Raw genomic sequence first — 15799 nt, 5'->3', positions numbered from 1 at the left:
AATCGCATCCAAAATAAAAGTTTTTGTTTACATAATATATGAGTGTGTACCGTGTATATTTATTATGTATATATAAATACACACCCATGCATGTATATATTTAAGATAAATATGTTACGTTTATATATTAAACATATTTATATATAATGTAAATTATATGAATATAAATATATACATGTAAATATTTTTTTTATATATACTGTATGTGTGTGTATTTATATATACATAATAAATATACACAGTACACACAGATATATATTATGTAATTAAAAACTTTTATTTTGGATGCGATTAATCGCGATTAATCGTTTGACAGCACTAGTTTAATTTAAAGTTAAATAAAACAAAATGCTTTAAATTTTATTGTGCACAAAAATAAATACTCTTACATTCAATGCAAATTTATTTATTTGATTCTATTAAACAATAATTTAAATGGTAATTTAGAACAAATGTACCATATACTACTTAAATACTAAAAATACTACTGAAATATCGGTTTAATGCATATTAATTTAATGGATATTCATCTATTTTATTCTATCAAATCTTAAATGAAACTTAAATTTAGCAAAAATACTACTAATATATACATAATATATATTAATAGTAGTATATATTAAAAAAATATCCTAACATTATTACACTATATGATGATATATGATAGATCACACTGTCACAAAAGTGACTTTTTTTTTCTTTCTCGTAACACAATATTATGTTCATTTTTGGGTGAACTATCCCTTCAATGCGCATTAAAATTTTATTTCATGAGTTATGTGAGTTAATGAGTTAATCCGTTAATTATTAACAATTAATTAATGAGTTAATACGTTATCTTATGTTAAACCTTAAATTCGACTTCAATTTAGAACAATACTACTAATATGTACATAATACTTATGAACAGCATAATAATATATAATAATAGTGATGTATAATACAAAACAATACTAACAATATTACACTATATAATGCTTCACAGATCATATCTTCACAAAAGTCACTTCTTTTTTCCTAGAAAAAAAAATTGTTTTCATTTTTGGTGAAATATCCCTTTAATGCACAATCAAAAAGTTAGACATATCATTTAATGTTCATTATATTTATATCTGAATACACATGAACTAATGATCCTGTTATAAAATGCTTTTAATGACATGCTACACTCTAAAAAATAGCACTCAGTTAAAAAGGGACCCAGCGGTTGGGTTGTTCTGACCCAGCAGTTGGGTTGTTTTGACACAGCGGTTATTGGGTTGTTTTGACCCAGCGGTTGGGTTGTTTTGACACAGCGGTTATTGGGTTGTTCTGACCCAGCGGTTGGGTTGTTTTGACACAGCGGTTATTGGGTTGTTCTGACCCAGCGGTTGGGTTGTTTTGACACAGCGGTTATTGGGTTGTTCTGACCCAGCGGTTGGGTTGTTTTGACACAGCGGTTATTGGGTTGTTCTGACCCAGCGGTTGGGTTGTTTTGACACAGCGGTTATTGGGTTGTTCTGACCCAGCGGTTGGGTTGTTTTGACACAGCGGTTATTGGGTTGTTCTGACCCAGCGGTTGGGTTGTTTTGACACAGCGGTTATTGGGTTGTTCTGACCCAGCGGTTGGGTTGTTTTGACACAGCGGTTATTGGGTTGTTCTGACCCAGCGGTTGGGTTGTTTTGACACAGCGGTTATTGGGTTGTTCTGACCCAGCGGTTGGGTTGTTTTGACACAGCGGTTATTGGGTTGTTCTGACCCAGCGGTTGGGTTGTTTTGACACAGCGGTTATTGGGTTGTTCTGACCCAGCGGTTGGGTTGTTTTGACACAGCGGTTATTGGGTTGTTCTGACCCAGCGGTTGGGTTGTTTTGACACAGCGGTTATTGGGTTGTTTTGACCCAGCGGTTGGGTTCAAAACAACCCAACCTCTGGGTCAAAACAACCCAATAGCTGGGTTTGTCCCTTTTTAACCCAGTGCTGGGTTATATTTAACCCAGCATTTTTTAGAGTGTAATGAAGGTTATTTTATGGATATGTGGCACAGCCAGTAAATCAATGCTGATCCATTTACCAAGAGAAATCATAACAAACATGTGTAATTAGAATGTAATAGACAGAGACATAACTCTTCAATTAGCGTCAGTGGAACAGCAGAAACTCTCCTAACTCTCTTAATGTCGGTGTGTTGTTGGAGGCTGACAGGCTGTTGCTGGGCTTTTGCTAAAGTTGGAATGTTTTAGCATGTTGCTATGAGGTTGCTAGGGTGCATTGGCTGCTTGTTTGCTATCCTAAGTGTCTTTTATATCCTGGTTCCTTTCTGTGGATGCTTTAGCATCTTGACAAGTGAAAACTGAAAAGAGTCTGATCATTTAGAAGAGTATTAACACCAGTGTTATTTTAGTAGTATGTATTTAAAATTATAGTATATATTAATATTTTGCATTACTTATACATTTTCATTTTTGTATAGATTTCTATACAGTTGTAATTGACTGTTATTTTGGTTTTATTTAGTACTTAAACAAAAATAACTGAAATAAATCATTTTAAATGTAAGTTTTTCTTCAGATGTTTTATTATATATTTAATTGTATTTTATTTTAGATCAACTTTATTTCAAATGCCAAAATAATTAGTTTTCATTTACTTTTATTTCAGCTTTAGTTTTAGTAACTTTAGTAGCCTACTTCAATTTAAACGTATTTCAGTTAGGTGCCAAAATAAAAAATATATATTTTTCATCAACATTTTTCCTTCTTATATGCTATTTTTATATATAGATTTTATTAGATTTGATTTTATATCAGTTTTATTTCAATTACTGAAAAAATAGGGTGTTTTTTACATTTATTTCTGTAGTACTTCAGTTTAAACTTATTTCAGAACGATATATTTTCATTTATTTCATTATTCATTTTTTCATTTTTTCATTTCAAGTTTTTAGTTTTTTATATACATATATATATATATTTATTTTAGTATATTTTAATTGTATATCAACATGATTTCAGTTGCCAAAAACAATTTAATTTATATTAGCTATATTTCAGTTACCAAAAAAGAGTTCTAATTTACATCTATTTCAATTTGAGTCATTTTAGTAGTTCAGTTTAAACTTATTTATTTTAGTTAGTTGCCAAAGCAACATTTCTTCATTTACATTTTTGATCTAATATTTTATTATATATTATACTGTACATTTTATTATATTATGTTTTATATAACCTGTATTTCACTTATCAAAAACAGTTTGTTTTAATTTACTTTATTTTAGTTGTAAATATTTTTAGTATTTTTTTTTTGTAATTTAGTACTTCCATTTAAACTTAATATCAGTTACTTACCGAATGTTGTTTTTAATCTAGTATTTTATTTTATATTATTTATTTTAAGGGTTGTGGATGCATGAGTTTTGTGCGGAATTCCTGAACCCAGATGACTTTAAATGCTCTTTTTTGGTACTTTAATTAAGGGTTCTGGGAGGCAATTATACAGAGATACTTTGATGACGGACTTTGTTCAGGCATTTCAAAATGACCATAACAGTATTTCAGATGCTGTGGAACAAGATCGGTCCGCTGGTCAGTCAGGTTTTGCCGTGCCATAGCGCAAAGTCACATGCCTTTTTGATGCGCATGGAGGAATTGACTCGGCACATGCGTTTCCATCTCCTTTTATTCGCATGAACCCTTTTTCGCATAAGTCAAAAACCACCTCAAGCGAGCGTAAAAACTTTTTTTTTTTTTTTTTGCGATTTAAGGGATTTTTTTAATTCGAAATTGGGCGTTTCCATCATTCGTTTCTGATGCGATAGTTCAAAATGCGCATAAAACAGGGAGATGGAAACATGGTAGGCTACCTGTGCGTAACCGGCCAAACGCAGACCCATCTTATACACACCTGTCTCGGCGAAGCTGATGATCTCCGAAGTCTCCTCCTCCACCTCGTTCACGGACGCGGCGTGTCCATCCAGGTTTGGGATCTCCACCCTCCCGTCCTCACGCACCTTCCCGGCGTGGAGCTTCTTGAGCGCGGTCACCATCGCCGCCTTCGGGATGGGGTGGGTGATGTTGGGTCTGTCCCGCATCTGTAACCGGCTCAGAATGTGTCTCTTCACCGCCTCCAACAAATCCACATCCACCAGAGTGCCTCCATCCGTCTGGCTGAGCCCACAGGACGCGCAGCTCGGGCTGCTGCTCGGGGTTTCGGTGTCCGGTGCCGGTGTGCAGCGGATGGAGATGAGGATGGACACAAAACAAAGCACTTCAAATATCAAGCTTTTCATCTTCCGTGATAATAAACAGAACAGGGTTGATGATACGAGAGCAGGGCTGATGGAGATGATTGCGGCCAAGTTCGTATCCGCCTTCTTTTCTCCCCCAAAAAGTGAGACTTAAAACTGTTAAATCCACTCTTAAAGGAGATCCGGTTCGATCCGAATTAAACGCAGACGCAATAAATCCTGTAAACGTCTGGACTATGTTCCTGCGGTTGATTCTTCGGTCACTCCGCCAATGATTTCAACACAATTCGGATCGATCTCACAGTGAGAACGGCTCGTCACACCATCAGCATTTCTCAAAGTTGATAAATGTGAGATGTGTAAATAATAAAGTCACCAGAGCTCTTGATATCTGTCCACGTACAGCCGCGAATGGCACTTTTACGCACGCGTCTGATGCGTCATGGCATGACTGGAAATCTCTGCATTACGCGTGTAAAACCCCACAGACTAAACAAAAGACCTGTTATGATTTGTCCCGGTGATTTCTTCACGCTATTGAGTTCAAATCATCCATGGTGAAGGGAAGCGAGTGTAAACCAGTCAAAGAAAGAGCCCACAGTATTTCCAAATTATCATTCGCCTTTTTAGTTCTTCAGATGAAGATCGTGTCCTCCTTTGTTGGGCATTTTTTCTTCCAGTGTACGTTTCCAATATACTTCTGCATCATAGCTCTCGGTGTGTGTGTGTGTGTGTGTGTGTGTGTTCGGCTCGTTTCTCCTGCGAACAGACATTGTGCCGCTTTTGAGCCTCTGGAAAGTTTTTATACGGGATTGGAGAACCACGTGGGACGAACCACCGACTCCGGGATGATAATAGATAGGGTTAAGGGTTGAGGAACCTCGGGATCTTCAGGGGACATGTGTCAGGACTAACGCGACATTTCAATGCATTTTCACTGTTTAGCAGGAGAAAAAAGAAAGGTGCATTTCAACATTTTAATAAGCGTTACAATAGGCTATTCATTGGTGATCGTTCAAATTAAATGTTATGTGAGTTAAAATTAGCCTAAAAGTAAAATTACATGCAAAATAAAATGAATAAATATAGCCTATGAAGTGTAGGCCTATGTTAATTGTGCAGTGTGCAATGGTCACATTTTAGTTGATGCATTTCTTTAGACCAGATTCTTATTTAAAGAGAAAAGCCCTTTTAAAGCTTTTTTTGCTACTAATTACAAAAGACACAATTATAGGTGATTATTTGGGTTAAATCAAGGCCAAATATCCCTGTTTACAAAAACAAAGGACGAAATGTGGGTCTGGAAAAGATGAAGCATCCCCTGTGAATATAAGCATTTATAGCCAGTAGGTTTTAGTGATGGAACGCAAATGAGCAACACTTGTAACTGGTTGGAGTGAATGAAGGTGTGAACTCATAAACTGGTCAAGCAGGCGCCAGAGAAGCTCATCTAAAGATCACTAACTGGCTCTCAAAACAAAACACTTTTTTTCAGACTTTATATGACTTTCTCGACATCTAAAAATACCATGCACCATAATAGTCAATGATTACTATATTCATATACAGTATATTCAGATATGTTGTATGTATCAGTAATAAGCAATGCTTTTATATGTGGGTCAAAGATGTTAAGATGTCCGCATCAAAATACATTTACAAAAGTGATTTTATGTCCATAGAAAGCACATTAAATGTATGTAACGTAAATGTAAATGCTTATTCTGACATGTACATATTAAAAGAATAAGGGAGCATATTCAATTTTATTGTGTTTTAAATTAGTAAAAACAATTTTACTGACAAATGGGCAAAATCTAGGATAGTGGTAAATTTAAAAAAATGTAAAATTACAACTAATTAGTATTTGGGGTGAAAGTAATAAATTGTCATAAATAGATTTTTGTTGTAAATATGCCTGATATGATTGTTACACTGAATGACGTTTTAGTGGCTCTCTTCTGTAAATCAGGGGGAAATGTATGATATTTATTTTTTGCTCAGAAAAACTCAAACAAAATTGCAATTAAATGAAACGGAAAACGTTTTAATTTTTTTGGGGAAAACAACAACAATTTAAAGCAGTATTACACTTATTTTTTTTATGCTTAAACCCTTTTTCGTCTTTGACCCATGTATGCATGTTTCTTTGAAATGGATGATTTTTCTTTTGCATGTTAGCAGTCTCGTTCTGCTTCTTCTTCTGGAGCACTAAAGTCATGGCAGCGAACAAGAGCAAAGCCCAGAGTTCGCTGGTTCTGCACAAGGTGATCATGGTGGGCAGCGGCGGCGTGGGGAAATCAGCCCTGACGCTGCAGTTCATGTATGACGAGGTGAGCTCGTTGAATCAATGAAAGCAGTTGAATCTTCTGTTTATTCAGCTGCAGCGATAGGCATTTTCTGGGTTTCTTCTGCGAGGCGTATTTGGAGTTTCTCTGGCCTTCGGACGGAGATTTACTGCTGATCACAGAACCGTGCTTCACTGAAAGATACGCACGACAATCACAGCTTCTGTCGAATCGCGATCTCCATTCCATTTCGATTTATCGTGCAGCCCTAACATGTAGTGTTATTTTTGTATTATTGTAGTTTTAATCATTTTTGCATTTAACTTTTTAAATAATATTTTGGATTTAATTTTAAAGTTTTGTTTGTGTCAACTTAATTTATTTCAGTTAGTTGCCAAGGCAGCATTTCTAATTTTCATTTGAGTAATTTTATGTGCTTTTGTTATTTATATTTTTTATTGCTATTTAGTTTTATTTTATTTTTATTTCATCTTTAGTTTTTAGTAATTTTAGTACTTAAACTTTTTATATTTTTATATATAAATTTCTATTTAACTTTAGTGTATTTTTATTTCACTTTTAGTCATTTAAAATTTTATGTAGTTTTCTTTTGTTTGTTTTATTTTAATATTTCTGTTCCGCTTTAATTTATTTTTTATTTTAGTTTTTGTAATTTTGGTACATTAAATTTTTTTTATTTAATTTTATTTAGGTTTTTTTTTTTTTGTTTTATTTTAATATTTCTGTTCTGCTTTAATTTATTTTTATTAAAAAAAGAATAGTTCAGTTAGTTTTTTTTTGTAATTCTATTTAGCTTTCATTTATTTTTTTTATTTTAGTTTTTGTAATTTTGGTAATTTTTTGTATTTTTTTGTTTTATTTTATTTAGTTTTCTTTTTGTTTGTTTTATTTTAATATTTCTGTTCTTCTTTAATTTATTAAATTTATTAAATTTAGTGTTTGTAATTTTGGTATTTTTAAATTAGATTTTATTTAGTTTATATATATATATATATATAATTATATATATATTTTTCCGCTTTAATTTATTTTTATTTTAGTGTTTGTAATTTCGGTACATTTAAATTTTAAAATTTATTTGATTTAGTTTTTTTATTTTATTGAAATATTTCTGTTCCGCTTTAATTTATTTTTTATTTTAGAGTTAGTTATTTTACTACTTTTATTTCAGTAAACTTTATTTAAAATTCATGTTCACTAAAATGACCAAAACTTAAACTGAAATAAAATAAATCTAAATGTATCTACATTTGCAATTCACGGGGCTTATTGCTTTTATAAAACGGTTATTCCATATACGTAGTAAGGTTTCACAAAATAAAACAGAGCAAATAAAGTGTAATGATATTAATAAACACAGTATTCTTCCACCAAACAATGTAGCTCCTCAGAAACAGTTGTGGTTGCTACAAAGTGGTTACAGAGCAACACACAGAAGTAAACAAAGGTGTGTGTTTGTAGAGTCATTTACAGCTCAACCAATCAGAATCAAGGACCGGAACTCTCCGTTTTATAAAATAGTATTAGTTTTAGTTAACCATAACAACACTGATTCTATAGGAGGAATTATCACTGTTCTAACCAATACTTTGTAATCTGTTTTGCTCGCCTCAGTTTGTGGAGGACTACGAACCCACCAAGGCCGACAGTTACCGGAAGAAGGTGGTGCTGGATGGAGAGGAGGTGCAGATTGATATTTTGGATACGGCGGGGCAGGAAGACTACGCCGCCATCAGGGACAACTACTTCCGCAGTGGAGAGGGCTTCCTTCTGGTCTTCTCCATCACCGAGCCCGAGTCCTTCAGCGCCACGTCGGACTTCAGGTCCGCTCTTCACGAGGTTATCTGCTGTTCCAGTGCGTTCAGAATCACAGTTACTGCACTGTATGTTCTCAGAATGATGTTATCATTACAGCGGCATCCTGCCCTCAGCAAAACTCTGAAGCGGTCAAGCTGTAAATTAAGTGAAAACAGCTCAAAATCAAGACGTAAAATGACATTATGGCCCGGTTTCACAGACAGGGCTTAGAATAAGCCAGGATTAGGCCATAGTTCAATTAGGACATTTAAGTAATTTTTATGAACGTACTTAGAAAAAAACATTACTGGTGTGCATCTTGAGACAAAACAAAGGCACTGATATGTTTTAAGATCAGTCAGTGCAAGTTTCTTTCAGTTGAAACAGCTCAGACTTACATTTTAGTCTAGGGTTAGGCTTAAGCCTGGTCTGTGAAACCGGGGGTATATTTCTTACTTTAATTATTTCCCATAACAACTAGTATGTTATTTATGAGTCGGAACGGGAAAAACCTCAATATATGAGAGGATTTCAAAAGTGTTATTTCTAGATCTGGTAAAGTTATTATCTACTAAAATTATTGGTGATTTTTATAATGAATAATTTTCTAGTTGTGTTAAGCACTAAAGTATTTTATTGATTAGAAATGGCTATTTGTTAGTAAATACCTGTAATGACATATGACTAGAAAAGTAAGTTAAAGGGGTCATATGATGCGATTTCAAGTCTTCCTTTCTCTTTGGAGTGTTACAAGCTGATTGTGCATAGATAAGATCCCTGAAGTTGCAAAGACTAAAGTCTCAAAACCAAAGAGATATTCTTTATCAAAGTTAAGACTTGTCCACGCTCTCCTAAAAGGGCTCGTTCTAACACGCCCCCACATGTCTACATCACTGTGTGGGAAGATTTGCATAACGCCGCCCAAATGTTCACGCAAAGAAAGAAGGCGTAACTTTTATTCTCGCTGTAGTATTGTTGCCGCCGCCGCCATGTCGTGAAGAAGCTGTGTGTTTCGTTGTGAAAGCGAAACTACTTTGTTTGGTCTTCCAAAAGAGGACACGACTAGAAATCAGTGGTTAAGTTGTATTTACAACACTGTTCCAGAACACTTCAACCCAAATATTCAGATGTGTGCAGATAATTTTATGGAGGACTGTTTCCTGATCCTGGGAGAGTAGACTACAATGCCGGTCTTCCGGTGAATTCTGTTCCCCTGTTTCTCCTTCGGCGAGCATGCTGACCACAGTCTATCGTTTCAGAAAGGCGGGGCATAGAGGAGAAACAATAATGTACAGTATGTGGAAAATAATGTGTTTTTTTAACCTTAAACCGCATAAACATATTTCATTACACCAAATACACAAAATAATGTTCTTTTTAGCAGCATCATATGACCCCTTTAATATTTTAATATTTAAAAGTAATTTAATATAAAAATTTTTTGCCACTCATAGTTTCTGAAAATAAAAAAGTTGAAAATGAACAGCTTTGCCATTACAGAAGAATTACCAGAAATATTTTGTTGGATATATAAGGGAATTTTAAATGTCTGGTTTCTAGACCTGGAAAAGTCATGGCAATCAATAAAATCACAAAAAAAAAAAAAACATGGATTTTTTTTAATGAACAATTTACAATTAACATTTTGTTTCTAGTTATGTCAAGCTCGAACATATTTTATTGGCCAGAAATAGCTATTTGTGAGTAAATAAATAATTTTTTTTTTAAAAACTGTAATCACAAACATCTAGAAAAGTCATGTAAATTCATTTGTAATAAAAAGTGAATATCTTGAAATTCTTATAATTGTTTACAATATTGTAATATACTGCCACAAAAAAATTTATAAAAAAGAAGTTGAAAATGAACAGCTTTTTGGATATATGTGGGAATTTTAAAAGTCTGATTTGGAGAAGTCATGGAAATTAATAAAACCTTTAAAATTCATTGAAGCTTTTTATTGAATATAAATTTTTCAAGCTCTAAAATATTTGATTGGGTATTTAAGTGAAAAAAAAATATTGGTGCTCAATTATTACTAATTGTATTAGTGATGCTGACAACAGTTTTTGCTGCTTAATATTTTATTTGTTTTAATGAATAAAAATAGAAATCTTTATAAATATATTTATTGCCACTTTTGATCAATTTAATGCATTTTTCTTTAATAGTACTCAACCCAAACATTAGAATGGAAGTGTATAAATAAAATAATGGGCAGCACAACATTGATGATAATCCGAAATGTTTCTTGAGCAGCAAATCAGAATATTAGAATTATTTCTGAAGATCATGTGACACTGAAGACTGGAGCAATGCTGCTGAAAATTCAGCTGCGCATCACAGAAATAAATTACATTTTAACATACATTCACATAGAAACCAGTTATTTTAAATTGTAATAATATTACACAATTTTACTGATTTTACTGTATTTTTAATCAAATAAGTGCATCCTTACATATTATTGTGTTTGTGCTGCTGATCCACACAGGGAGCAGATCCTGAGAGTGAAAGCAGAGGATGATAAAATCCCTCTGTTATTGGTGGGGAATAAGTCTGATTTGGAGGACAGGAGGCAGGTGTCTGCGGATGAGGCCCGGACCAAAGCGGACGAGTGGTCTGTCCAGTATGTGGAAACATCAGCCAAAACCAGAGCCAACGTCGATAAGGTTTGTGCATTAAATATCCTGATACTTTCAGAATGCATGATCTTGCACGTGAACCTCAGATGCCATGTTTACTCTGACGGATCTGTAAAGCGTGTTTTGTCGTTCGCAGGTCTTCTTTGATCTAATGAGGGAGGTGCGGACGAAGAAGATGTCCGAGAACAAGGAGAAGAACGGGAAGAAGAGCGGCAAGAAGAAGAAGTGCTTGAAAGAGAGATGCACGCTGCTTTGAGCCGCACAAATGCTTGATTCAAGCTTTCCTGTCCTGGACTGAGCCGTTCTTCTGGTGATGAGGAGACATGATCTTCCTCCTCCAGAGTTTTTCTTGCCAAATACAATCAAACCAGAACCTTAAGCCACTGTGCCGACCTCAACTACAAGGCGTCCACATCTTTAAAGGACTTTTTATAGGTTTCTACCGTTGCCGTAATATCAAATCGGTAGCGAAACTCTAATCTGTGAAATGTGTGTGCTTTGTAACTTTCCAAAAGTATTTTTTTACTTTCAAACAGAAGGAATAATCATTATGCTGCATCACTGGGAATGAATGCACATTCATGAAACAGGAATAGAATCAATTTTTAAGTAAATTGTTGCATAGAATTAAATCTGACAATTTGCAGCAAACTATTTAGAAATGAATTCTGCTTCTGTTTCATGAATTTCTTTTTTCACTATGTCACACATACATGTAAATCTTTTTTGCTAAATACTCTTATTTTATCGGCCTTTCCCCAAAGAATGGGCAACAGACATATGCAATATTTTGTGTGTTTTGAATGCATTATAATGCAGCTTAACACAGCTGAGGAAGGTGAATGGACTCACCAAAGCTCACCAAATGTGTCACTTTTATTATAAAATGGACACACAATTGAAATTATGATATTTTTGTAATCCAACCACTTTATTGATTTCTCTGCCTGGTGATTATAGACCAAATAAACCTCCTCTGAATTTGTTCCGAACTCTGATTCCATTCCTGTTGCGTTTTGTGTTTCAGTGCTAAAAAGTGTCAACGAGAAAACGCTGGAATTTTGCATTACACTCTTGTTTCGGAGTTTGATGACCTCCGGAGTTTTGACAAAGGACGGCAGCAGGGCCATAAGAGTTTATGAGAGCAGTAAAATGTGTCCGGAGGAAATCAGTCACCTTGACTTTGAATGTGAGAAACCGTCTATTCAGCATTTAACACCCCACTGTAAAGACGCTTGTGATGGGCGTCACTTACACATGCACAAGCCTGAGGATGCTGTGACATTCAAGATGCAAGCAAGCTGGACGATAGGCTCCAAATAAATAAATCTAAATAACAATGATAATAATGTAGGAATTCCAGAGTTATTCTATGCAAACTTTTTGTGTTTTTAAAAATAAATGAAAAATATAAAACATTTTCACAACATTTTTTCATAGTTCTCTTTGCACCAAACATATTTTTAGATGTATGTAAGGAGAGAGAGAGATAGATAGGTAGATAGCACATTAGCATAACATGTTCAGAATCGAAAAACAAATATTTCTGAAGATTAATTGAAACCTATGTCTCACAAGGCAAATGTATTTCAGTTAAAATATTACACAAAGAGCATGTAATGCAAACATTTTCTATATAAATAAAAATAACATTTATTGATGAGTAAGGATCAATGTAATGTTTCAATGTTTTTATACATATTGTCAAATTATAGGCTATATATATATATATATGCATACATACATTATGCATATGTGTCCTGACCCAAACATGCACAAGTTTCAAATGCCACTGGCTCATCTCACAGAAGGATTTATTTCAAACACTATTATTGACGTTATGAAGTGAGTTTGGAGTAAAAACATGTTATTAAATGTGGTATTTTCACGTGCTTTCAGATGGAGCAGCATTTACTTCACAGAGCCGTAGTTCACTGAGAAGCTATGCAAACAGCTGTCATTATCGCCAATGATTTCTTCGATTTCAGAATCGCTCAATAAAATCGTCTGCGATTTTTTTTTGCGTAGCTTGTCAGTGAACTACGGCTCTGTGTAGTAAATGCTGCTCCATCTGAAAGCACGTGATGATGATTTCCTGCTGATTACAGAACCGGCTTTACTAACAAAATGCGCATAACAATCGCATTCGATTAATCGTGCAGCCCTAGCTGTATATCACTATGAAAAGTAGGAGAAACCCCTGAATATAATCATTTTCATTGGCCTATATGATAAATTACTTGCACCTCAGAGCGAGCAGACAAAAAATAAATGCGGTCATTGCTTTCGGAGGTGGATGCTGCTGTTTGGGAACAGTTCTGGGAGGCAATTATACAGAAATACGTTGATGACCGTCTTTGCTCGCACATTTCAAAATGACCATAACATTTCAGATGCTGAGGAACGAGACTGGTCCACTGGTTACGTTTTGCCGTCCCATAGTGCAGTCGCATGACTTTTTTGATGCGCATGGAGGAATTTACTCGGCAAATGCATTTCCATCTCTTTTTATTCGCATTAACCCTTTTTCGCACAAGTCAAAAACCACCTCAAGCGAGCGTAAAAACTTTTTTGCGAATTAAGGGATTTTTATTCGAAATTTGCCGTTTCCGTCACTCGTTTCTGATGCGATACAGCTTGTGACATATTATACCCAAACATTCTTCATACAGTGGACTAACAGTAAAATTTATACAAATTTGGGACCAAAAATGATTCCGACACTTTGACCTGACCATGTTTTGCTTAAGTGTTTTTTCTTTAATTGCTAATGCAATCTTTTTACACCGCAGGCTGAACAAAATGAAGCATTGCTTGGTAATTGATTGACCGAAATTGGTATTATCTAATTGTGTACTTAAATTTAACAGCTGGCAGCTATTCAACCTAATTCATTACATACCTTTCTATCAGTTATTTGACATTATAAAGATGAATTTGTTCTGACACAGTTTAACTTGGTTTGACTGTACATTCAATCCAACATTTTTAACCCAAGTGCTTGATTTTGGTCGGTGATGCTGTCGGCACAACATCGTCCTCCGTATCGCTCCCGCTGCTCGATCGCCATCTGCTCCTGCTGTGGACTGCCCTGTATGAGCTGCAGTATTTCAGCCTGGGACAGACCATTGGACTGCACCGTCATACTAGCCAGCACACCGAGGATGCTGGGAAAACATCAGGAACATATTAAACAATAGTCCAACAGTACAAAATAAAACAAATTTAAAGCTACTTGGTTGTTAATCGATGAGATATGCTTTTGTTGCATTATTTGCTTGCATTATTTCAACTTATTTTTGAAAAGAATCATGTTTAACAGCAGAAGAAGAGGCTTGCGATGCTTTTGGGAAATGCAGCCCTGGACGATGACGTCACTGAATCAAGGATGAACAGCCTTTAACTAAAATATTAACTCTTTACTATTGTCCTCTTTTTAGAGCTGCTTTAGAGCAGAGTTGATTTTTGTTTGCATTATTGACACTATTGTCCTGTTTAAAACTCTAAAGCTGCTTAAGTGGTTAAAAGGTCACTTGTTTTGCCAGTGTACCCACACACAGGAATTTTGGTCAGATTTTTTACATGTTTATCTGATCTCATTTTGTAAATGACTCTTCTTTCTGTTGATGCTGACGTAGTACACGCATGCGCTGCGCCTTGTTTACGTTCAGAGCAAAGCATGCACATGCACCGTGATGCTCTCCAAAATGGTGCCAGGGTGACGCAGAGGAGGAGAACTGTTGAATAAAGTCTTTATTTTAGTTTTTTTGCACACAAAAAAGTATTCTCGTAGCTTCACTGATGTCACGTGGACTATTTTGTCAATGTACCTTTCTGGACCCTTTCTGTCTATGAAGGGGTCAGAAAGCTTTCGGATTTTTCACTTTTAGTATGTTTATTCATTTTTATTTGACCCTGTTCTTGCCATTTAAAATGGACCTTTCATTATCTTTTATTTCTTTAGTAATAATATATTTTATTTTCCGATATGTAGGCCTAAATGAATCTGATTTCTGATCTGTTGTGTCTGAAGATGAGGAACATTTCTTTCATGGTGTTTTGATGCATCAATTATTCAATCAATACCTTTACGTTTGTGTTAAAAATCGTAAGAATTTTATATCTGCATATATGTTCTTATTCAGATCTTATGTAAATAAATATATTTTGCAGATCTCTTAAAATATAAGAAGTAACCAAATCATCTCGGAACAAAATGATCAGTTTTTTTGCGAGAATAAACCCATAAATTCACAGACTCCGTTGACTGATTGATGCTACTTCACTTGTCATTTGTTTCTCTCACATGCTACAAATGAAGTTTATTACTCATTTTTATTTTATGAGAATGCGGAAATTGTTATTTTGACTTTGATATTAATAGACATTTTAAGGTTTGTGTGGAGAAAAAGACTCATCATAACAGAAGCTACAAACGTCAGACTTTCCTCATTTGTGTTTATGTGGGTTTTCCTGTCAGTTCCTCATATTATTTATAACCAGTCTTCAGTCTTCTTGAGGAAACGTTCGCTTCCACGTCAAGGAATCATTCCAGACATTTTACAAGCAAACACCAAACCGTATTAATTCATAATACTGAGTGAATCTGCCATGAACCCCAAATATTCTCTCATGGTGTTATTTCTGCTGTATCTGAAAGGTAGGACTCATTCAGTCAATCGTGTGTTAGTCTTTATTGTGCTACAAAACTGTGACTTAATATGCATTTGGCAGAAAATTATGATCTGGAAATTGTACATTTTCAAACATTCATACACTTTTTGACACATTTTCTGATTTGTGTTTCAGGTGTATTTGGTCAG

The 15799-nt window shown here is 34.6% G+C and overlaps 2 protein-coding genes across 3 annotated transcripts in view; one reads left to right on the top strand and one right to left on the bottom strand.

Annotated features, from left to right (window-relative positions):
• Positions 1 to 4872, bottom strand: part of LOC107552402 (inhibin beta B chain-like) — a 10957-nt gene extending 6085 nt beyond the window's left edge. For both annotated transcript variants that reach the window (XM_016234274.1, XM_016234273.1), the window contains exon 1: positions 3883 to 4872. In XM_016234274.1, coding sequence (XP_016089760.1) covers positions 3883 to 4267 — 385 coding nt within the window. In that variant the 5' untranslated portion in view covers positions 4268 to 4872. The remainder of the gene's footprint in view (positions 1 to 3882) is intronic.
• A 1538-nt stretch (positions 4873 to 6410) lies between these two features.
• Positions 6411 to 11945, top strand: LOC107552396 (ras-related protein Ral-B-like). The gene is made up of 4 exons (XM_016234265.1): positions 6411 to 6558; positions 8149 to 8357; positions 10826 to 11003; positions 11113 to 11945. Exons 1-4 carry the CDS (start codon positions 6445 to 6447, stop codon positions 11230 to 11232), a joined length of 621 nt encoding a protein of 206 aa, XP_016089751.1. The 5' UTR covers positions 6411 to 6444; the 3' UTR covers positions 11233 to 11945.
• The last annotated feature ends 3854 nt before the right edge of the window (positions 11946 to 15799 follow it).

The sequence above is a fragment of the Sinocyclocheilus grahami genome, unplaced genomic scaffold, assembly GCF_001515645.1.
Source record: "Sinocyclocheilus grahami isolate Dianchi unplaced genomic scaffold, SAMN03320097.WGS_v1.1 scaffold449.1, whole genome shotgun sequence".
In the NCBI taxonomy this organism is placed as follows: Eukaryota; Metazoa; Chordata; class Actinopteri; order Cypriniformes; family Cyprinidae; genus Sinocyclocheilus; species Sinocyclocheilus grahami.
This window is presented reverse-complemented; position numbering and strand designations above follow the sequence as displayed.